Below are 24,016 nucleotides of genomic sequence, written 5' to 3'. Positions count from 1 at the left end.
GATACCTGGAGATAAAGATACCTCTCTGGTTGCCTGAGCCAGATGCACAGATGCTGACTCTGCCTGCTTTTTATTGTCCCCGTTTTTTAAACGTATGAACTGCACAGTATAGATCCTCTTTAGGTTGAATGTAATTATCTAATATTGTAATTCTCTTATGTTGTTAACTTACAAAAGCCCACAGAATACTTCATGAAATATTTAACATGCAAATCAAATTAATATATCACAACATACAGCAGAAATGTAATGCCTCTTATAGTAGGGCACTAATTATACATTACCACGAGGGACATGCTTAGAAAAAGATGCTCAGAAAGTGACCACTACATTTTTTTTGGCAACGAAGTCTGTGTATAGGCAGCTTAAAGCCCAGACACATTTTTATTTATCTACACAGCGTTGCTATGCACTTTACAATTGGGAACACACACAGCTTAACATCTATAGGTATTCCTTAATTGTAAGGACACAAAATGTGCTTCAATGATAACATTTAAGAGCGATAACATTTAAGATCCCACAATAGGTGCTACCAGAACTTCTGTAGTGATATTGACAGTGTGATGTCTCGGGAAGGACTCTCCCATAATAAGATTTGCTAGGCCATAAGTGTTAGTCCTGGCAGTCTGCATGCAATGTCTCAGGAAGGACTCTCCCACAATAATGTTTGCTAGACCCTTTGTGCTAGCCCTGAATAATCTGCACACAATGGCTTGGGATGACTCTCCCATAATAAGGCTTGCTAGACCCTTTGTGTTAGTCCTGACATTCTGCACATCATGTTTCAAGAAGGACTCTCCTATACTAAGGCTTACTAGACCCTTTGTGTTAGTCTTGACAGTCTGCACACATTGGCCCTCATTCAGAGTCGATCGCTAGATACAAGCGGTCGCTCTGAATGAGGGCGGCCGCTTGATTTTTTAAGTGCGGCCTCCTGGTCGCTAGCTAAGCTGTGGGTTACCACCCACAGCTTAGCGACCGACCAGGGTGATGGTCGCGATGGTCAAGACCATCACGACCATCGGGGCTTGCGACGAGACACCATTTTGTGTAACCACCGCCCCGGTAATAATATTAAAAAACAGACAGGAAAGCTTTCACTGTACTTAACTTACACCATTTCATCCTTTGTCATTTCTATTAAGGCAGAACAGTTTCTTACAATGTGTCGGTTCTATGGATAACCTACTGTATAGCAATATAAATGACCTATCGATAAAGATACTTTTACCATACATATGATTTGCACTGCAGTGTCCCCAGGAGGAGACATTACACAGGGCAGGTCTGTTTTATGACTAAGTGAACGGCCCGCACATATGAGACCCATTCGGCTTATAGCATCTGGTAGGTGATGTACTATGCGGAGGATGTATTGAAATATCCGAAGCAAAATTGTTCTTTTGTTATAAGCAGGAGAGAGAAGAATTATGTGCGTATTCTGTTATTTATTCTTTTGCTCACTTGTGGCTTGTGCGTGTATAGTTCAATCTGTGCCCTTGATTATTCACAGAAAGATGTAGGATTCACATCCTGCTAATACACTACGCAATGCTCTGCTTTGTCTCCCAAATTCCTTTAAATCAAAAAGAGAAAAAAAAAAAAAGTCTCTTCGTAGCTCGGCAGATACTTACAGCTTTCAGTATCTCTCATCCTCATCAAATCCAAGACTTTCATCAAGACACAATCTGCCTTTATAATCCACACCTTATGCTGCAGGGGAATCCACATTGTGAAGCATTGCACGGCACACTGCAAATTCACTATTCACCTCTTCAGAGTTGGAACCTCATCGGAATCTCACATTATCAAGGGTTCCCATTGTTTGGGTAAGTAATAGATATAACACATAGTTCATTATATGGGCTTGCTTACACATATACAGAGTGGAAAGGAGGACGTACGTGTTGTAATGCACATGAAGCACGCTTTGCAAGCTCTAGTTCAAATGTTATTTACTGTGAAAAGAGGGAGACAATGTAACCTTTGGAGGGCCTTAACTCTTCACCAGATGAAGGATATTTTGGCTGTAAAGCGGAAAAAACCCTCCATGTGGTTTCTGGCGGGTTGAGTACGGGATGCCGGCGCTCAGGATCTCGACCGTCAGAATCCCGACAGGGTTAGGATACCAACACCTGAAGGTAAGTATCCTAACCCTCCCCCCGCAGCCTAAACCTAACCTTCCTGACCGCCGCGATATAAACTACATCCAGTTTCCGGCACCTGGTGATAGACCTGGATATGTCCTGTGGATAGCAACAATTTTTTAAGGCTTAATAATATACCGAATCTCCCTAAACTATTGGTTCCCAAACTCCTCCTTTACAGTCCAAGTTTTAAGGATATCACAGGTGACTTAATTAGTACCCAAGTCAATTTGATTTAACCATCTGAGCTCAAGCATGGATATCCTTAAAACCTGAACTGCAGGGCCGGATTATTCCTTCACGGGGCCTGGGGCACTTAAGACAAGGGGGCCCACTCCCCGTTATCAGCACCCCCCCCTTTGGCTGTGCTTCCACTTATATATATATATATATACACACATCTATATATATATATATCTATATATATATATATATACATATACAGTCAGGTCCACAAATATTGGGACATTGACAGAATTTTCATATTTTGGCCTGTATTCACCACCACAATGGCTTTGAAATGAAACAAACAAGATGTGATTTAACTGCAGACTTTCAGATTTAATTTGAGGGTAATTACATCCAAATCAGGTGAACGGTGTAGGAATTACAACGGTTTCTATATGTGCCTCCCACTTTTTAAGGGGCCAAAAGTAATGGGACAAACTAAACAATCCTAAATCTAAACTTTCACTTTTTAATACTTTGTTGCAAATCCTTTGTAGGCAATTTCAGCCTGAAGTCTGGAACGCATACACATCACCAGACGCTGGGTTTCATCCCTGGTGATGCTCTGCCAGGCCTCTACTGCAAATGTCTTCAGTTCCTGCTTGTTCTTGGGGCATTTTCCCTTCAGTTTTGTCTTCATCAATGCATGCTCAATCGGATTCAGGTCAGGGGATTGACTTGGCCATTGCATAACATTCCACTTTTTAGCCTTAAAAAACTCTTTGGTTGCTTTTGCAGTATGCTTCGGGTCATTGTCCATCTGCACTGTGAAGCGCCGTCCAATGAGTTCTGAAGCATTTGACTGAATATGAGCATATAATATTGCCCGAAACACTTCAGAATTCATTCTGCTGCTTTTGTCAGCAGTCACATCATCAATAAATACAAGGGAACCAGTTCCATTGGCAGCCATACATGCCCACGCCATGACACTACCATCACCATGCTTCAATGATGAGGTGGTATGTTTTGGATCATGAGCAGTTCCTTTCCTTCTCCATACTCTTCTCTTCCCATCACTCTGGTACAAGTTGATATTTGTCTCATCTGTCCATAGGATGTCGTTCCAGAACTGTAATGGCTTTTTTAGATGTTGTTTGGCAAACTCTAATCTGGTCTTCCTGTTTTTGTGGCTCACCAATGGTTTGCATCTTGTGGTGAACCCTCTATATTCACTCTTGTGAAGTGTTCTCTTGATTGTTGACTTGGACACATATACATCTACCTCCTGGAGAGTGTTCTTGATTTGGCCAACTGTTGTGAAGGAGTTTTTCTTCACCAGGGAAATAATTATTTTGGTCATCCACCACAGTTGTTTTCTGTGGTCTTCCGGGTCTTTTGGTGTTGCTGAGCTCTCGGGTGCGTTCTTTCTTTTTAAGAATGTTCCAAACAGTTGATTTGGCCACACCTAATGTTTTTGCTATCTCTCTGATGGGTTTGTTTTGATTTTTCAGCCTAATGATGGCTTGCTTCACTGATAGTGACTGCTCTTTGGATCTCATATTGAGAGTTGACAGCAACTGATTCCAAATGCAAATGTCACACCTAGAATCAACTCCAGACCTTTTACCTACTTAATTGATAATGAAATAACGAGGGAATAGCCCACACCTGTCCATGAAATAGCTTTTGAGTTGATAGTCCCATTACTTTTGGCCCCTTAAAAAGTGGGAGGCACATATTGAAACAGTTGTAATTCCTACACCGTTCACCCGATTTGGATGTAAGTACCCTCAAATTAAATCGGAAAGTCTGCAGTTAAAGCACATCTTGTTTGTTTCATTTCAAAACCATTGTGGTGGTGAATAGAGGCCAAAATCTGAAAATTCTGTCAATGTCCCAATATTTATGGACCTGACTGTATGTGTGTGTGTGTGTGTATATATATATATATATATATATATATATATATATGAACTAAACAATAGGTGGGAACGGCGCCAGCTATAAATAGAATAATTTATAAGTGATATACCATATAACAAAACCGTGTAAAATTTATGTAAACCAAGCCCACTTTATATGGGCGTCTGCTCAATGTCAATAATGAATACTGGTAAAGGTATTAGAAAATGTGTAGAACAATGAGTTGACTGTAGAGCGACTGGTTTATAAAAGTGCATAAATCATAAATATTCAAACCAATTCTGTGGTTAAAAAATGATAGTGCCAGTGCTTATGAATAAATAATTTAACAATTTAATAGATACAAAATACGCAGTGATAAAAAAGAGAAAATAAAATAAAAACATATAGCATACACATAAAAAAGACCCCTTTTTGGATAGAAGGATAAAATCAGAGAAGGAAAAGGTCTAAAACTAAGCATATATCATTCACTTTAAAAAGAAAGAATTCTCTTTTAAAAGTTAAATAAATAGCTTATCTGAACAAGGTGGATAGGTTCAAAAGGCAAGGCAAGCTCTTTCCCAACGCGTTTCGTCCTGGGGACTTCATCAAGGGGATATATATATATATATATATATATATATATACACACACACACTGTATAATATATATTGTAATATATATATATATATATATTTATTTTGTAATTGCCCCCCCATTCCTTCCCTTATATATATGATTTTGTCTCTTTGCATGGGCCGCCAGGATCTGGGGGAGGGGATGGGGTGTGCCACTGAGTCTACCATCACATAATTAACAAAATATTGTTCTACTCAATGCAGGCAGGAGGCTGGGGAGCGTAAAAGGTGCCGACTCCGCACGCTCACCTCATTGGTTGGGAAGTGGGTAATTGGTGGTGTTGGGGGGCAGTAGGCTGAAAGTGTTTCCTAGGGTGCCAAGAAACCTTGCACCAGCCCTGCACGCACCCCGCTCCCATTATAGATAGGACACTGGTTTATATGTCGTCTAGACTTATATTAATCTTTCTGCTGTTTCACGTACTGCATCCACATCATCATCAAATACAATAATGGATAATCTCGCTCTGACACACTGACAATGGGCTGAAAAGCAGCTGCGGGTATTGGGGGGGGTTTAGTACACTGTATTGTGCTGTCGCCTCCTTATCACCATCATCTAACACATAATAAAAACACACGAACAAATCTTTGGGAACCGGCTTTATCTGACAAAAGTCTCCCTCGTGTCTTTCCCAGAAACTGGCTGCAGTATGTGATAATAAAGAGATGGGCTCTTTAAATTGTATGCCTGAAGAGACTGATGCAATATTTACCGGACCTTAAATTACAAGCCGCGCTCGGGTTGCCAGCTATTTAAAGTGTTATCAGTTTGCAAGTGACAAATGTGCCATGAACCAACATACGAAGGACTATAAAAAAAAAAAAAAGTGGATACGCGCCAAGGATAGAAAATCGCCTCTGATCTGACACTGCCCGGATGTGACCCAAGATAACACAGGCAGTGTCTGCCTTAATACTCAGAATAAACTTACATGAGAGAGGGAGAGAAATGGTAACTAGACAGTGCAGATTTGCTGAAGGGACGGAACAAATGAACATAATACTGTGTCCTTTCTTACTCTTGCTTCAGTCATGTCAAATAGCCCCTCTGAGCACCAGGTTGTGTGCGATCTGGCCGCGCCGAGTGCTCCGTTTTGCTAAAAATGTGCTTCGGAGCTTTCCCGGAAAGTCTCAGTCGCGCTTGGTGTCTTGCGCCATATGGTGTACACGGACACACAGTAAGTGAGCTTGTTCCGCTCGTGTAAGCATCCAAAAAAGCGGCACTATGAATAACGGCCGGTCCCGCATTCTGCCTTCCCAGTAGCATTTACTAAAAATCAGAGGAATGTAAAGTCTACATTTACACTGTGTTGAGAACAAGTCAAAAGTAATAAAAGTATCGTGAAAGACCAGGCAGAACATATATTGCTAGAAGCGTATGCAAAAACAGGGATTGCATATAGAGAGAGAATTAAATTGATTTTAACAGAGGTTAAAGCAGAGTTTGCGGTTCTCGTCTCCAGCAAGCGTGTATGTAATGGGAAGCAATGGGGCCTCAGAAGCTGGCAAATAGTTTCCAAACTGTCCTAGCTTGCAGTGTAGTGTTTCTCTTGGCAGCTGTCATGTGTCAGTGTCAGGAGAAGGCCTCATGCTGAAGGGGGCAAGAAGGAACGTCTGCTTTACCTTGATGCTACAGAGAAGACTGGAAATAACAGTGCACAGGGAATTCTTAAGCTGGGGACAAACAAAAGGATTTGCAAATGATGCAATGCCGTTAACGATTTCCCCTGAACTCCCCGGAAGTCTTGGACTAACGATACAGTGCAACACACTGTGCAATTTTACCAACGACCAAACGATATAGCGTGCGTCGTTAATGATATTCAAATCGTTAAGGATATATCGTTTGTTGTCCCAAAAAATAGATGGAATAATATTGTCTTTTGCTGGGGAACTACAGGTCCCAGCAAGCCTCCTCCGAATGTTGATACTTGGAGAACTACAAGTACCAGCATGCGAGTCATTAAGGGCCTGCCGGTACCTGTAGTTCACCTGCAAAATAAATCTAAAAAACAAATGATAGACACACGCCGCGACAGTATAATTTTATTAAAACACACATGCACACTCACACATACTCATCGATAATCCCTGGACACGTCCTCTTCTCCATGTAGGCATCCGTCTTCCTAAAACAAAAAACGACAATTCCCGATCCACGAACATAAGTGCCGTTCTCTAAGGAGGTACTTCCCGAATGACAGCTCAGCGCTGCATTTCTCGATATAAGTGCCGCGGCTGAGCGTTCATTGGCTTAGAAAGGCAAGCCTCCGTCTCTCTCAGTCAATGAACAGTACCACAAATAACTTTAATGGTGAGAACCGCTAGGTTACCACTGTTGAAGTCAATGGTAAGAACCGCCCATTGGCTGAAAGAGGTGGAGGTGGCTTTTTTTTTTTTTTTTTTTTAAAGTTGTCGTGGATTCTACTGGACAAGGGGAAGTGTATGTCTACAGGGATTCTAGGCGAGTATGTGAGTGGGAATGTATGTTTCAATAAAATTATACTGTCACGGCGTGTGTGTCTTTTGTTTCTTTTAATATTTCTTTTGCAGGTGAACTACAGGTACCAGCGGGCCCTTAATACCCCACATGCTGGTAATTATTATTTATTATTACCAGTTATTTACAGAGAATATTCGGCCATTCTCATCAGTCCCTGCCCCAGTCCCTGCCCACATGTACATGCACATACACACACTAGGGGTAATTTTGTTAGGAGCCAATTAACCTACCAGTATATTTTTGGAGTGTGGGAGGAAACCGGAGTACCCGGAGGAAAGCCACGCAAGCACAGGGAGAATATACAAACTCCACACAGTTAGGGCCGTAGTGGGTATCGAACCAACGACCTCAGTGCTTTGAGGCAGTAATGCTACCATTACACCATCTGTGCTGCCCACTACTTGTGGTTCTCCAAGCACCAGCATGAGCGGAAGGCTTGCTGGGACCCGGCACCCACCAGCCAGGGGTTCCAGGGATAGCCCTGGACTATCAGCCCAGGCCTGGGGTGCCCTGGAGAGGTCACCCCTTTATTAGGGAGCGGGTCCCCACCTCCTCAAGGATCCCCGGCTTGGGCTGACTTGGGCTGACTAACGGTCAGGTGTAATGCTTTGGTCGGGAGAACCAAGGGTGCAGGTCTGAACGACATATCGTTTGTCGTTCTGGGTAGTGCGTACACACTGCATGTTCAGTGGGGAGTCATTAATGAGATTGACAGATCATCCTGCATGTACGAAAGAGCTGAAGATGTAGCCAACGACCGACGGGAGCGTGCATCGGGATCATGATAGAGTGTACACACTGGACGCTATGAACCACTTGTCGGTCCGCTACGTCGGAATCGGACAAATCGTCGTCTAGTCTGTAGTTGCCATTAAGTTACAGTAAATGTAACAGCCAGCAAACATTGTTCCATCCCATTGGGAATAATTAGCATTTTGGGTCAGGGTCTGTTTTATTGGCAATGGTGAAATGTTACTCATTTACAGTGACCTCCTGATATAGGACACCATTACATTTACTATATATTATACCATAGATGTGTCTCCTAAATCTCATTATACTACTGCAATGTCACATTAGAAGAAGAGATTTCCCATTTGCAGGTATGGTATAACCTATATTCGCTTACACTCCAAAAACATGTCCCTGTGCAGGGAAGCTTCAGATCGCGTCATAAGATGATGTCAGAACCATTGGCTACATTTATTTATTAACAGTTTCTTATATAGCGCAGCATATTCCTTTACAATTGGAACATTAATAAAACAAAACTGGATAATAACAGACAGATATATAGGTAGGAAGGCCCTGCTCGCAACCTTACAATCTATAGTCGCAAGCGTACAATCTATAGATTACAATAAAAATTCAGGCCTTTAAAGGCAACACTGTACTCGCTACATATCTCAAAACAAACCTCAGGTTTTGCTTCACTGTAGCCTATGGAGGCACATACAGTATATAGATGTCTTTGCGGGATTCAATCAGATTATACTGAATCCAAATTTAACTTGGTGTTATTCAGCTGAAGCCTTAGATGCGTGCTTAGGTATTTTTTTTTGTGTATGTAATTTCTCATTAGATCCCTCCGCCCCACAAAGAAGCTGTAAAGTGGGATTTTCAGCTTTAGAGGCCCCATAAGCCCCTGTCAACACTACAGCGAGAAAAATCCTTAGGAATACACAGCTGGCATAGACCGTAAGACGACCTCGGCTGTGTGAGGGGGAGGGCCTATCAAAAGCTGCAGTCGTAGCTTTTGATTGGTCCTAACACCTCCTCCTCCTCTGCAGCCATTTTACAGTGCAGAACATACATGTGCTGCCACTTAGGAGGTCTATTTACTAAGCCTCGGATGGAGATAAAGTACTAATCAATCAGCTCCTAACTGCCATGTCATAGGCTGTGTTTGAAAAATGACAGTTAAGAGCTGATTAGTTGGGACATTATCTCCATCCAAGGCTTAGTAAATATTTATGGTTGCTATTCTTATGCATGTTAATTAAAAATCTTAAAAAGAGGGCATAAGGAACTCAGTTTTCTGTTAAGGACTGTGTCATGTAGGAAGTGATTATGATGGGGGGTTGTAGTGTCACCTGATTTACATAATAAATGTCGACGCCTGGAACATGTCGACTTATATAAAATGTCCATATTAGGGTTAGCGTACAATCTGTTGCCATTCTGACCCTGGTCAATGTCAACACCCCGAACATATCGATATGTTCAATGTCGACATAGCTATTATGTCGACATTATGAATGTTGACATAATATACCGAACCCATTTGAACAATTATAACTAACTGACTAATTTTGGCGCAAGATCATTTTATCCAATTTGATCAGCTTTGACCATTCAGTGAGTATACCAGTGTCTTACAACTCCAGTCCTCAAGGACCCCAAGCAGCACATGTTTTCCAGGTCTCCTCAGTATCCAGTGAAATAATTAGCTCCACCTGCGGATCTTTTAAAAATGCATCAGACAGTAATGATCACTCCTGTGAACCAACTAGGAGATCTGGAAAACATGCACTGGTAGGGCTCCCCGAGGACTGATGTTGGGAAACACTAGTGCATAGAATGTGTGTGTTTGGATGCAGAATTGACTTCAAGAGTCATAAGGAACAGCTATTCCAACCTAAATGCAATCTCTATAAACTACTTTCCTATTAAAAAGCCTGTATACAAAGTTCTTAGCAAAATCAGGTCCAACAACTGCCAGGTAACATTCAGAATGGCTGCTGGGAGCAGACTGCAACTAGTGTCATTCTAATGGATAGAAACATTTTCACATACTGTCTTAAAGATCACATGATTACTGCAAATTGTCCTCAAAGGGGGGGACTTCCGCATATACACACTTGTCTGGAAATTCCTAATCTGACACGGTTACAAGCTAATTATTTTCTAAAAGCAGAAAGCTGCCAAACTAATAAGTAACATTTAAAGAAAGAAGCTCAGTGTTCTGCCCACGCTAAGCTTCTCGGGCGGTCCACCTGGCAGAATTTTCCTGCTGACCTGCACTGTGACACGCCTGAAAGTCGCGCTGCACTGGTGATTCATATAGATAGGCCAGCGCAGTGCGACTAATAGGCTGCATCACAGTGCAGCTCACTGCTCAGATTCGCCCCTACCAGAAGGAGGATGACCCTTTCCATCTCAACATCGGCCCACCCAGTAGGAGCCACCACCGGCCGAAAGGAGAATAATGGCCACACCCTCCACCTCAACCCGCCAAACAGTTAAGTGAGAGGCTGGATGGGGGGGATCCACGATGAGCTGCTGCTTACCTGTTGTCAGGGTCGGACTGGCCCACAGGGGTAGAGGGGAAACTCCCGGTGGGCCCCACTGGCTGAAGGCCAACCCTTACTCTAGGGATCAGGTTCCAGACTGTGCACTTGAATTATACTTTATACATATGTTACATTATACTGCACAGGACTATGGTGTATTTTCTACAATGCCTTGCTGTAATTAATCTGGTACATTATCATGCATGCACCTGCAGTATTTACTATATATATATATATATATATATATATATATATATATATATTTATTTATTTATTTAAAGGGGCCCAGCCAATGCACTCTTTAATGGCTAGCCAAGGTTGGCCACACCCCTGTATGGGCCCCTATCACTGTATTCCCTAGTGGGCCCTTTACACCCCAGTCCGAGACTGCCTGTTGTGATAGGGTTTGTTCATGCTAACCCTAAGCTGTACATAGGGTATGCATATGGGGGCTGCTGTGGCTGCTTATTGGGCTGCTGTGGCTGTGCAGGAAGCCGGGGAGAGCTTCAAGATACAGCAGAAGCAGCTCTCCCAGCTTTTCTACAACTCGGAAGGCAAAAAAAAAAAAAAAAGACATGGCGTTATGTTTCTCAAACAAGATATAAATAGCATTACTACACAGCACCCATTAAAACTAGGGATGTGCAGGCTCGGATAGGTTCGAGTTTGCACGTGGAGTTCGGATTTTTCCCTCCAAAAAAACCGAACTCACAACGAGGCAAAACGTCATCTTACATGGACGAACATCATCATTCCTGGTCTTTTGTCCAGGAATGATGATGTTCGTCCATGTAAGATGACGTTTTGCCTCGTTCTGAGTTCCGTTTTTTTGGAGGGAAAAATCCGAACTCCACGTGCAAACTCGAACCTATCCGAGCCTGCACATCCCTAATTAAAACCAATGTGGGCTGCAGGAACAGAATGTAGAGATCAGTGATTTCTCAGCACTTTTCACTTCACTAAATAAATAATATTTTAGTCTTTCTCGAGCTAAAATGCTGGAAAAAAGCAGTTTTTTTAGTTTATTAAACAGACCCCTCAGGCTGGTAAGAGAAATGAAGTCCCTTAAGGCATATTAAACAAAGCAGAAAGTAATTTTAGGTGTAGAGGCAGTAAAAGGGTAACATGACACGGAGGAAAGGCGCGTGAACATGCTATAAAAGAGAACTTGGTGACTTGTAACAAAGATATCCTAATATCCCCAAAGGATGACAATATAAAAATCAGGAGACGTGACGCAAGCAGTTTCATTTGAGCTTTAAACATTGCGCAAAACAAGTCTAGAAAATGTCACCAACCCCTTGCACTGCTTCCATGACTAGTTACGTTTAGCAGAAACCGGCGGGTCATATTTTAATAAGACGACTATAAAATTTATTGCGTTAGAAGAAATTGCTGCAATGCATGATGCCGTGTGCGGATGTCACATAGCAATATGGCACTGGGAAGTGTGCCCAGTATAATGTAAATGATGCAACTGCTACGAGGCATGTAAACGCAGGGAGCTGTAAATAACATTGACATTAATGTTCTGTAACTGTCATCCCCACAGACCTGCACACTAATGGTGCATACACACGATCAGATTTTTCCTTCAGATATGGACGATAACGATTTAAAAATCGTTCAGTCGTTCATATCTGAAGGAAAATCGTTCATATCTGACATGCCTGAACGATGGACGATCAACGATGCGCGTTCCCGTTTGTCAGATAACGATATCTGACATCTGATGGGTTTGCAGTCAGACTTGGACGATTCCATTCATTTTAATGCAGTCAAAAATCGTTCAATCGTTCAAATCGTTCAAAACTTTGGTAATCGTTCACATCGTTCAAATCGTTTAATCGTTCATCTGACAAATCTGACCGTGTGTACGCTCCATAAGAATAAAACATTCACTGCAAGTGTAGGCCACACAAACTTTGTGATGTGTAAGCCGCTAAATCCATGTGTACCATTAAAATAAGTCAGCATAATTGTATCGCTTGGTAAACAAATACAGTCCTAGAGCATTCAAAATGCTTAGTAATGGTTTTCCATAATATAGGATAAAAATGTAACAATTTATGGCCGGATTGCTCTTTGTATTTGCCGATGGTACATATCCAGTGTTTATTTGGCTGTAGATTCACTAAAAGATGTATAATAATAATTTGTTGGAAAGGAACTACTTACCTTTAAGGTTCGAGTTGGGGCCCAGCCCGTCCCATCTATAGAGTGCTCTCTAAGCAAACTGCAGGAGATGGAGAATAAAATAATAGTTAGGATGCTTAAAGCTACAGGATCACAGCAGTTAAGACCCACCAGCAAACATAGGTAGAGCTAGATTAAAGCCCAGATCACACAAGATCCAACGGAACAGATTTGAAGGGGCAACAAGATGTCTTCAAAGTTCCCGCTGACAGTTTGCAACATAACATGTCACACAGACACAGACAATTCAAACCAGGGTGCCCGACAATAATGTGGTATGGCAATACAGGCGGTCAGTGCGGTACCTGGTCCTATGAACACTGGAAAATACAGCGCACTTCAATTCTAAAGTGCACCACCATTACAACTGAAGTTTGGCTGCTTGCAACATTTCCCTATGAAACACTGACTTACTGGATGTCCTGGCAAACTTAAAAGTTATGTTATGCAGAAATGGACTTGTTCCTCTTTTTAGATAGTAGGAATGTCCACATAAAACCTTAAACCAAAGAAAAAGTGTAATAAAAAAGCTACAAAAGCCAGTTTTGAAAGGGATACATTAGCTATGGCTTGTGTGCTCATGATACTGCCGCACGCTCCCCTTGGCCGTATGATGTTGGTGGACAATAGGCTACTGGTGGTGTAAGTGAGGGAATGAGTCTGCTGAAGCCATAGGAGAATTGGACACATGCAGAGTTTTCATGGCATATTCCACCCAAAACTGGTTTCATTTTTGGTGGAATGAATGTGTAAACAGTCAGGCGAGTCATGTCTCTGCTTCCTTTACTTTGGATCAATGATGAGCAACAGAACCTCCTTCTTGCTTGGTAACGTGTTGACCCATTTCTCTACAATATGCCATGATGGGCCCAGCTCTTCTGCTCTACTTTATGCCCCACTGAGCTTCAACTGCAGCAACAGCCTTCAACAAATAAGTGTGTGGGGTGGCTGAGGGGTGTTCTGGGGTTTACATGCCAGGTGGGGAAATCTAAGTGCTGTGAATCGCACTGTAAACTATGATAATGGCTTGTGGTATCTCTGTCTTTGATTAAATGTCGTAATCTAATTTATTATTGGGATTAAGGATAATGTGTGACCATTTTAAATGTTAGAGGGCAGCAGAGAATATCTGGGTGCTCATCACTGGTCTGGAGAGTAGTGGAGGGGCTCAGTATCCCTGGCTGCTGTGTCTGTCTGTATAAGCAGGTTATTAAATTAATTTGTTTCATTGTATATCTTTTTTATGAATATTTATGTATATTTTGTATATAAAATGTATTGGTCTGTTTGTTTGCCTGTCTGGTTATGCATTCAGACACCCCTGCACCAACTGGGATGAAACCAACGTGAGGTGGTCTAGGTTAGGGGGTTAGGGTCCTGGTCGAACCTCCTGTTGGCGTATGCTGGACAGAACTTTCATCCTGGGGAGCCTGTTCTGGGCCTTCCACTGGATGGATTTGGACATCATCACGTAATCTGGATGAAAGCTTCACAGAGTGGTAACATTGGATCCCAGAAGACATACTAGGGGGTGGAGGTCCTGGTCAGACCTCCCGTTGTGTACGCTGGGCAGAACTTTGACCCAGGGAGACTGTTCTGGCCCTTCCACCGGATGCATTTGAATGAAAACTACACAGAGTGGTAACATTGGCTCCCAGTAGACATACTAGTGGGTTGAGTTCCCGGTTGGACCTCCTGTTGGTGTACGCTGGGCAGAACTTTGACCTAGGGAGTCTGTTCTGAGCCTTCCACTGGATGAATTTGGATGACATCTTATATTAAAACTTAATAACTTCAAGATTTAAACCCTGGCTATGCCAGGTACTTCAGCTAGTGTGTGTATAAAACAAAGTGGGGGAAATGTATCTCAAACCTTCAAAAGAGGACAGTGGAGAAATTATCCATCGCAACCAATAAGCTTCAACCTATTATTTTTTATCTAGTACATTCTATAAAATGATAGCTTATGTAGAAGCTAATTGGTTGCTATGGGAAACTTATTCACCTGTCTTCTTTAGGCTTGATACATCTCCCCCAAAATGTGTTAAGCTGCATAGTTTATTAAATGTGTGTTAGCTGCCAATTTAATATTTTTCAATATAACCATTAGCTGCGTATTTAGGGCCTGATTCAGAGATGTATAGAAACCCGATGGTTTACATAAATTTACGTACATTTCCGATAGCGTGAGCTCTGCGCATGTGAAGGTCTTGTTCTGCGAGATTGCAGGCAGTAACCCCCAAGCTGCAGCATAATTGATATGCTGTGGCCATTTGGGGGTGGCGACGGGCAGAGGGGGAGGAGTCGGCCCCATTTACGAGGTTGCCAAGGCCGACTTTACTGACCCTGACTTTACTGACGGACGGTTACTCAGATGGCCGATGGTCATGCAGATGATCCCATGCTGCATCATTGGGCACAGTAGAGGATCAGAGAAGCCGGCAGGAGGCATCTGTTTACACGAGACGTCTCCTGAGGCATTAGCGTATCACTGTACAGCTGCTGCGTACAAAGCCGCATGGGCTGTACAGTAGCGTCCGTCTCTGAATCAGGCCCTTGAGTAGGAACATTTACGGTGTACTATGATTGTGCAACGGCAATCAGCATGATTAAACTTACCCCGAGGTCTTTGGACCACATCCTCTGCAATTATAACAAAGTACTGACAGTATTATGTGTAAAACAACATTTAAGCTTCACAAATTGTCTGATATTTTTTTTTAGTTAAATTTGACTGTTTTCTTAATAAAGCTGTGATGTGTGTAACCAAAATTCCATTTTGTGTATTCTTTTAGGGTTGATATGGGCTGGACCAGGCTCACATTGCACCATTAGAAGGTGTAGATCACAGCGAGAAGACAACAACAAAAAGTATCCTTTGTTATTACAGTCCAGCCACCCCGTATAGACCCTGGTGGGTTTATGCTAACTACTACAATCCTGATTATATGTAATCAATAGGATATAACCTTTGCTTACTCAGTGGGATGTATGTTTTGAGCCTCAAGATCTGAGTCGGCAAAATAAAAAAATTATATATATATATATATATATACACACACACACACACATATATATATATATATATATATATAGACATATAAAAAACATACCACAACTCTTCGAAAGCTACGAAAGGTAAATGTACAGGTAGACAGCTTCCCACCTTAAACAGATCTCTCCAGTCTCTGTGATGTTCGGGTGCCAGATCCGGGTTAAGCACTTCACTTTAGGAGGCTGCACACAAAGGAATAAAAAACACATACATGTGACAAAGCTAAGAATTACACGCCAGGAGGCTCATGTCACAAAGCTAAGAATTACACGCCAGGAGGCTCTCTGCATGCCGTGAGAGGTAGAATATATTATTCCAAAGCCAAATGAATTCATTATAATAGTAAAAAAAAAAAATGTTTTAGGACATATTTCATGGGCCTGCAGCTGACAGATTCTTCATGGACAATCTGTACTGGATAACATCTGCCAAGGCCTGAGACATTACACGGTCACAGGTGAGTGGAGGTGCGTGAAATTTAGATTTTCTGCCAATAAAGCTGTAACAGTCCCTCAGTGATTTCACACAGGATTTGGATTTACGAACGTTATGATAGAAACAGATGTAACGGTCATGTAACCGTGTCCCGTCTGACCGGATTATGTAGAGTGGGCCATACAAGGGGAAGTTCTCTCTAATTCCCTGCATTTCAAATACGCCTCTCCTCTATATAAACAGAGTTTGTTCATAACATTGCCAACACTTCAGGTATAGCTATAGGATTTCACATAAATTCATATCGGATAGATAGCTTACCTGTTTGTTAAGGATCAATAGTTTTATAGTGTTTGTGCTAGCACCCTGTACCTGTCACAGCCCGTGCAGTTCCTCTTTCCTACCTGGGGTGTCACACTCTGCTCTGGAGCTTCTAGCACACACTGGTCTGTATATCAGAAGTTTGTTGCATCATCTGAGTGTGCTAGATGCACCAGAGCAGAGAGCGACACCCCAGGCAGGAAAGAGGAGCTGCACAGGTTGTGACAGACGCAGGGTGCTAGGATGAACTCTAGTTTTATACGTTTCCTGTGAGCCAAGTACTACCAAACATTAAAGCTGCACTAGCACCAACAATAACATGTTACTTGCATGGTCTTCTTTCCAGCCGAAGCCTCAGGGCTCCTCTGTTCCACAGCAATTGCTTAGCGGCCTCTAATTGTTGCACCCACTAACAACCCTACGTCTTAAGGTGCGTACACACTGGAGAGACATCGCAATCGTGCAATTGCTCAGTAATCGTGCACAAATCGTGCACTAAAATGTAGGAAACGACCAGCGATGCACGTGCCCGCTGGTCGTTTCCGACATTGTCCATCGCCTGAACATGCAGGCCAATCTGGCGATAATGACACATTGGCCATGTTCGGGAATGATGGAGTGTGCCTGATCGGTCAGTGTAGGCACTGCAGGGGATCAGGAACAACGGTACGATTACAATGTCGTAATCTTACTGTATTTACTGATCGCACAGTATGTACGCACCTTTAAGGTCTTGAGAAGAACCGATTTGTCGGATCGGTATTATGGGACTGGCAGAGCTCTGGATAAAATGGGGCCCGAGCTAGGCGATGAGCATATGTACACTACTTTATAGTAGGTGTTCGAGGAGTTTTAAAATCAAGCCGGGTACACACTAGACGATATGTGTACACAGCAGCAGGCAGATGCGACGGCACAATATATCGGGTGGTCTGGTGTACGAATGCCCGATATATTGTCCCCCCCTGCTGCATCCAGAAGTATCGTGTCCGCCGCCAGATCTTCAGATTACCCTGCACTGTAGGCCAATCTGAAGAAATGACGAACTACGCACCGGTAGCGCACAATAGTGCATACACACTGGACGATGTGCCATTCCCATTTGCTTCGAAACGACAAATCGTCCAATACATCCTCTAGTGTGTACCCAGCTTTACATTTAAAATTGCAAGTTTGGCTGCCCACACCTCTGCTATGTATATTCAATAGTGCAAAGTTTCCCAAACTCTGCCATTACAATCCAGGTTTTAAGGATATCCATGCTCGAGTCCAGATGGTTAAATCAAATTGACTGAGGAACTTACAAAGTCACCTGTGCCCTAGCATGGACATCCTTAAGTCTGCACTGTAAAGGCAGAGTTTGGGAAACTCTGCCCTAGTCTATGTCATAAATACAATTACTTGTACTGCAACATGATGTGTTTGTCACTCACTCAGGTTTTGTGCAAGTTATAGAATTAATTAATATTCTAATACATCAAAATAAATGAATTTAAAACCATCAGTTTTCACTAGTACAGACAATATAAAATTGATGTATAAACTAATAACAATTTAAAAATATATAATAAAATGCCAGTTTAATAAAGTTAAAAAATAAAAATAAATCACAGCATCACAAGATAAAAATAAGAAATGTAATTGATAAACCCAAAACTAAAGCATAATACAAAAAAACTCAAAGGGAGAGATAATTTGCGATACCTAGCCTCTTCTTTATGCAGTAGAGAGTGAATGACAAGAGAAATTAGTTACATTTTTAAGAGCTATGGATGGCTTGGTTAAAATAACATTTGAAGGTTTTCTAGCTGGATGGCAAAACTTTAAATATTGTAGTACTTGCCTGTTTTAGAAGCACTAATAAAATTCCCAGGCATGTGTGACGTAAGGTGTATGATATTTTATTTACACTTAAGGAGAGATTTAATTAAGTGCGAGTTGGCCTCGCTTTCACGTGACAAAAGTGCTGCAAACAATTAAATGATTAATTATCTCTGGATCAACCTTTAACATTCCTCCAGAGTTCCAAGCAGAAATGAAGGATGCAAATCTCCTCATAGGGCTAGTAAAGTAATTCATGAAGGTAGTTTTTGCTGTGTTAAATTGTATGAGGGAACGGTGCTGCTGATCCCAAGCTTTTCTTCACTACCATTCATCTTCAGCAAAAAAACCCAGATGCCAATGAACTAGTGTCCTTCAAATAGATATTTACGGGAGCTCTGCTATGTAAGGAAAATATTTACTCCACGCAATTTTATCTTATATATATTCCTCTCCGATAACTCCTGAAATGTTTACATATATATTTGTTATTCAAAACTATTGTATGTAACGGTTTAGTGGTCCTTTACCATTTGAATTTCATTACTGGACAAACATTAACAGATGTGCATTAGCAACTAAAGATTTTACACAAGAAACTGACTGAACAGATTGGCTTCCTAGAACATTGGCCAAGCTTTTCTCTCTGATACCCCTTTTTCGGGGCCCGACAAATCCCGGTCGCCAGGACGACTAAGATTTTACTCCTGGCAACCGAGTTTTCCAAGCCCCCCCCCCTGCAGGGAAGCTCCATTTGCCGGGCGCCCTCTGATATTTTACCAGCGGGCGCCCGACTCCCTGCAGCGGCAGCCGGCTCCCCCCCTGGGCACTATGGGAGAGACATGACGTCTCTCCCATAGTTCCAAAGAGCGGCGGACGCCAACGGACGCAAAATCGGGGCTTAGGTAAGTATTCTGTTTTCTTTTTGTGTGTGCGCTTACTACTGGGGGCACTATTACAGGGGGCTTACTACTGGGGGAATTATTAAAGGGGGCTTACTACTGGGGGCACTATTACAGGGGGCTTACTACTGGGGGCATTATTAAAGGGGACTTACTACTTGGGGCATTATTACAGGGGGCACTATTAAAGGGGACTTATTACTGTGGGCATTATTACAAGGGGCATTATTACAGGGAGCACTATTACAGGGGGCTTACTACTGGGGGAATTATTACAGGGGGCAATATTACAGGTGGCTTACTAATGGGGGCACTTTTACAAGGGGCTTACTACTGGGGGCACTATTACAGGGGGCTTACACCTGGGGCACTATTACAGGGGGCTTACACCTGGGGGCACTATTACAGGGGGCTTACACCTGGGTGCACTATTACAGGGGGTTTACGACTGGGGGCACTATTACAGGGGGCTTACTACTAGGTTGAGGGGCACTGAAAGGGCATGTGTGGTGGGCTATACAAGCTTTCATATATTTTTGTAATGGACGATGGTCTGGCTCCTAAACTTTTAAGACGGCTCCTAGATTTTACATAAATTTGTCTAGCCCTGCAACTTTTCTATCAAAATTCCAGGTGTGACCCGGGATTTGAAACACGGTTCCAAGCCAGGTCAGACCCAGGATTTACCCCATTTCCACTGCGGCGGGGACGCAGGAATATCCCGGGTCGGTCGGCACCTTCACATTGCACACGGGTGCAGTGCTGCCGCTTGGAGGTGATGTCATCACCAAGCGCAGGAAACTCCAGATCTCCCTTGAACGCCATACCGGAGCGGACCGGTGACAAGGGGAGGGGGTCCTTTCCAGGGGAAGGCTGTTACCGGGGAGGGAGAGATTACAGCCTCCTCATATGAAGCGGGGATGGGGTAAAAACCGGAACGGTCCGGACCATACGGGGAGGCTGTAATCTCTCCCTCCTCCGTGACAGCTGTCACAGGCAGCTTCCGAATACCAGCCAATCACCATACGGTAAATGGATCCAGAGTCTGGAGACCCGGGTTACCAGTTTCCACTGAGCCTGACCAGGGTTTTACCCACGTCAGGGTAAAACCCAGGGTTTTACCCTGCTTGAGACCGGGAAAAAATGCCGGGTCAATCGACCCGGAATTTTTTCCTAGGAGCCTTATCCACTGAGCCGCTACCCGGGTTGACACGGCAATAACCCTGGTATTTTGGCCAGTGGAAAAGGGGTATAAGTCAAATGCTAGTTTCTAGGCATCCAAATGTTTAATCACGGTAAAGCAACGGATAACATGCTTAGTTTACTTACGGCTGATAATTACTGCAATGCCAAATCCATTGTTTTTTTTCTGAATCTAAGGTTGGCACAAAACAAGGCGGGCAGGATAATGCCGTACCCTCTGTTTTGCATGTCACAGATAGCAGAAAGCGAGGCCAGGAAAGGTGTTATTAAATATGGAACTGACATAAACATGTCAACTGAAACATTTGGTTTGCTAGTAGGATAGTTAACACACTGTTGCTTTCTGTATCCAGCTTATAGCAGCCACAGAAACCCGGCCCTTATCTGCTCCCTCTGCTTGCACAGAGGATGTAGTGTAAATGTATTTGTCATTGTGTAAGTGCCGCTTCCCATTACGCTAGTGCTGATAAGCTCTGAAAAAAAGCTGCAGGGAGTTCTTTGTGCTTTTGTTAAAATATAGATAACCAATTTGGTAACATTGGTCTAGTCCCTCCCTCTTCAGACATTATTGTTACATAACAGCATCACAAAGCTTTCTGATCTTAAATACTTTGTGCTACTGTAAAGCTGACCACGCACTGTAGATATTTTATTTTTTATTTTCTAAACGATGCGACCAACGGTACAGCTGTCTGGGCGATTCAAACAATTATGAAGTGCCTCCATACTTTGACCGGCACAATGTACAGTACACTTAATGTAATCGGCAGAAGGATAGTCTGATAAATCGAATAGGTTTTAATAGTAAAACCATGGATCACAATCGCCTTTTTTTTTTCCAGCTTTGGACAATTATCGGTTACATACACGGAACAATTATTGTTCAGAACTATTGTACATCGGCCGGATTGGCTGGAAAAATATATCGGCGTAAGACTCTCTCTTGAACTGGCCCAGCCCACCAGCACCAGCCCCTTTATGTGTATTCAGCATGGAATGCATGACAGCAACAGTTTATTTTACCCTAAAGACCCCTAAACATATGCAATTCAAAGCATGTAGTATACTAGGGAAATGAAGGACCACAAAACAAAACAAAACATGTAGAGTGCTTTTCTTATCACAGTTGTGTATTAATTAGTAATTATGGTAAACAATATTTTTTTTTCCTCTTACTGTAGTGCTCTTTTAAGGGTCTTCAGTATGTGCTAATAATCGCGGTTCATTATGTACCTAACGTGCCAGTTCTCATTTTCAATAAAAATATCCCGGCTATGTACTATGGTGAACTCGCAGGGACAGCGGTTGCGGTAACTTCTGTCCCCGTGAGTTATATCCCTGACATTTAGGAGAAGTCTTCCACAGAATGACTTCTCCAGGGGAAGCTGACGCTGCGTGTGCGCACAATACATAAAAGGAACAATACAGAAAATGATGCAGAAACTGCAGTTTCTGCATAATTTTATGTAAAATACAGCTTGATACATCGGACCCTGAGACTGGATCTTTCCAAGTCATAACTTGGGGCATATTTACCAATTAGACCTGATAATTAGAATTCCTTATCGCTCGATTATGGTAAATACGATATTGTTTTATTACGTGATAATGTATTCTCTCTCAGTCAATAAAAAATATTATTAATAAAAAAAAAAGAGGACCACCGAAAGGAGAGCCCATCCCTGCGATGTGTAAAGATGTGAAATGATCGCAAAAGCAATCGTTTCCCTTCTATGTAGCGAGCCGATGCTGTTCTGCTGACCACCCATGTGCGGTGGCCATTGACATGGAGGGTTACAGACAAACCCTCTCCCCAGTAATATTTGTGAAATGTAGCCTGGAGGCGACTTACTATAGGGTAACACAATCTGGAGATGACGTTGTCCAATTGGAGCCAAGCTTGGTAAATTTAGCAGCTTCGGAGCGCCTATAGAAAGAAACCAATGGGGGATGCAGCTGTCGGAATTGGAGGGACTGCGGAATACTTAATATTTGCAGATATGGGATAGGGAATATCCTCCAAATATTACTTGATAAGTAGGTCCCATTTTCACTAGAAGATTTTTTAAATATTCTTCGTAAACATTTGACTGGACTGTCTTTTCCCCAAAGGGACTGAGGGCCTGATTCAGAGCCGCTCGTAAGCGGCCGCATGCTCGCTCCGAGCGATGTTCGCACATCTGCGTATGCGTCGTAATGCGCATGCACCAACCAGTCATTGCGGTCGGAAATCGTGTGTTCGCAAAATAGCGAGTGCCTGCTAATTTTAGTGACAGGATGAGGCGTTTGTGGGTGGTAACAGGGGAATGTGCTTGAAAACGGGGAGTGGAGATCCGATCGCAGGCGTGCCAAACGGTCAAAACGGGCGTTTTAAGGGTGTGCATAATTAACAAAGCAGCGTCATCGACCACGTCACTTGGTTGTCTCTTAGTCTGACCTGTTCGCATGATTGCGGTAGGAAAATCCAACCACAAGCACTGCGAGTAGTTCAGACGCCTTTCGATGTACTCGATTAATCTAATAAATAGAGATGACGTATGATGCGAACGACCAGGGGGCGTCTTTACAAAATAGCGAGCGCATATTTCGTTCGCTCGCTCAGACATAGAGGCGTCAACAGACCGCAAAGAGCGAGCGCTCTATTTAAATATCCGGCCCCTTTTTCTGAACGAGCGAGCGCAAATAGCGTCCGGCTCTGAATGAGGTCCTGAGGTTCATCTATCTGACAGATTCTCATCATCATGCATAAAAGAGTTAGCATTAGTATATTAATAGTATTTATTGCATAAATTATTTGGCATAAACTACACCTCCTACATCTGGCCCATAATAAAAAATAAATAAAAAAATAAATTTGGACAGTCTTCTTCTAATTAAAAGGGGAAACATCCTATTGTAGTAGGGTTTCTTTCCACTTGTCTGGAAATGTCCAATTAAACCGTAACAATGTCTCCATTTATTAAAACTACTTGAAATTGCCACAGGCAATGTAGTTTCTTTACTGAGCACAAATTAAATATCACCCAAGAACTTCAAATTAAAAGTGAATAAATTGTGATTAATGACTGCAGTATATGTTTGCCACTGGAAAACAATTTATTTAAAGCAATGCCCCTCACAGACCCAGCTGTGCCCCCGTCTTAGACAGCCGTGCCAACAGATTTCAGAATGCAGTAATTATTTCAGGATATTGACACCCGATGTTGTAAATAAAACCATGTATTATTTATTATGTTCTGGTGCTGCTGAAACACAAATGCCTAAGCATGGGAAATTTAGTTTTATTTTATCTGTTTATGACACAATTTGCAAACGTGGTTTAAGGTAAATTATCAGAAACACTGGGGGGGAAGTTGGGGAGGGGTAACAGCCCATGTGCAGCACAAAAGCAAAAAAAGTGTTTTAACTGACAATTTATTT

The 24,016-nt window shown here is 42.5% G+C and overlaps 1 protein-coding gene across 1 annotated transcript in view; it reads right to left on the bottom strand.

The window, feature by feature from the left end:
• The window catches only part of UBE2F (ubiquitin conjugating enzyme E2 F (putative)), a 209,200-nt gene that overhangs the window by 44,000 nt on the left and 141,184 nt on the right, over nucleotides 1-24,016 (bottom strand). The window contains 2 exon segments of the mRNA XM_088449896.1: nucleotides 12,842-12,899; nucleotides 16,026-16,096. Of these exon segments, the coding sequence (XP_088306022.1) occupies nucleotides 12,842-12,899; nucleotides 16,026-16,096 (129 nt within the window).

This window comes from Taudactylus pleione, unplaced genomic scaffold (genome assembly GCF_031769625.1).
Source record: "Taudactylus pleione unplaced genomic scaffold, aTauple2 ptg000500l, whole genome shotgun sequence".
Lineage (NCBI taxonomy): Eukaryota > Metazoa > Chordata > Amphibia > Anura > Myobatrachidae > Taudactylus > Taudactylus pleione.
This window is presented reverse-complemented; position numbering and strand designations above follow the sequence as displayed.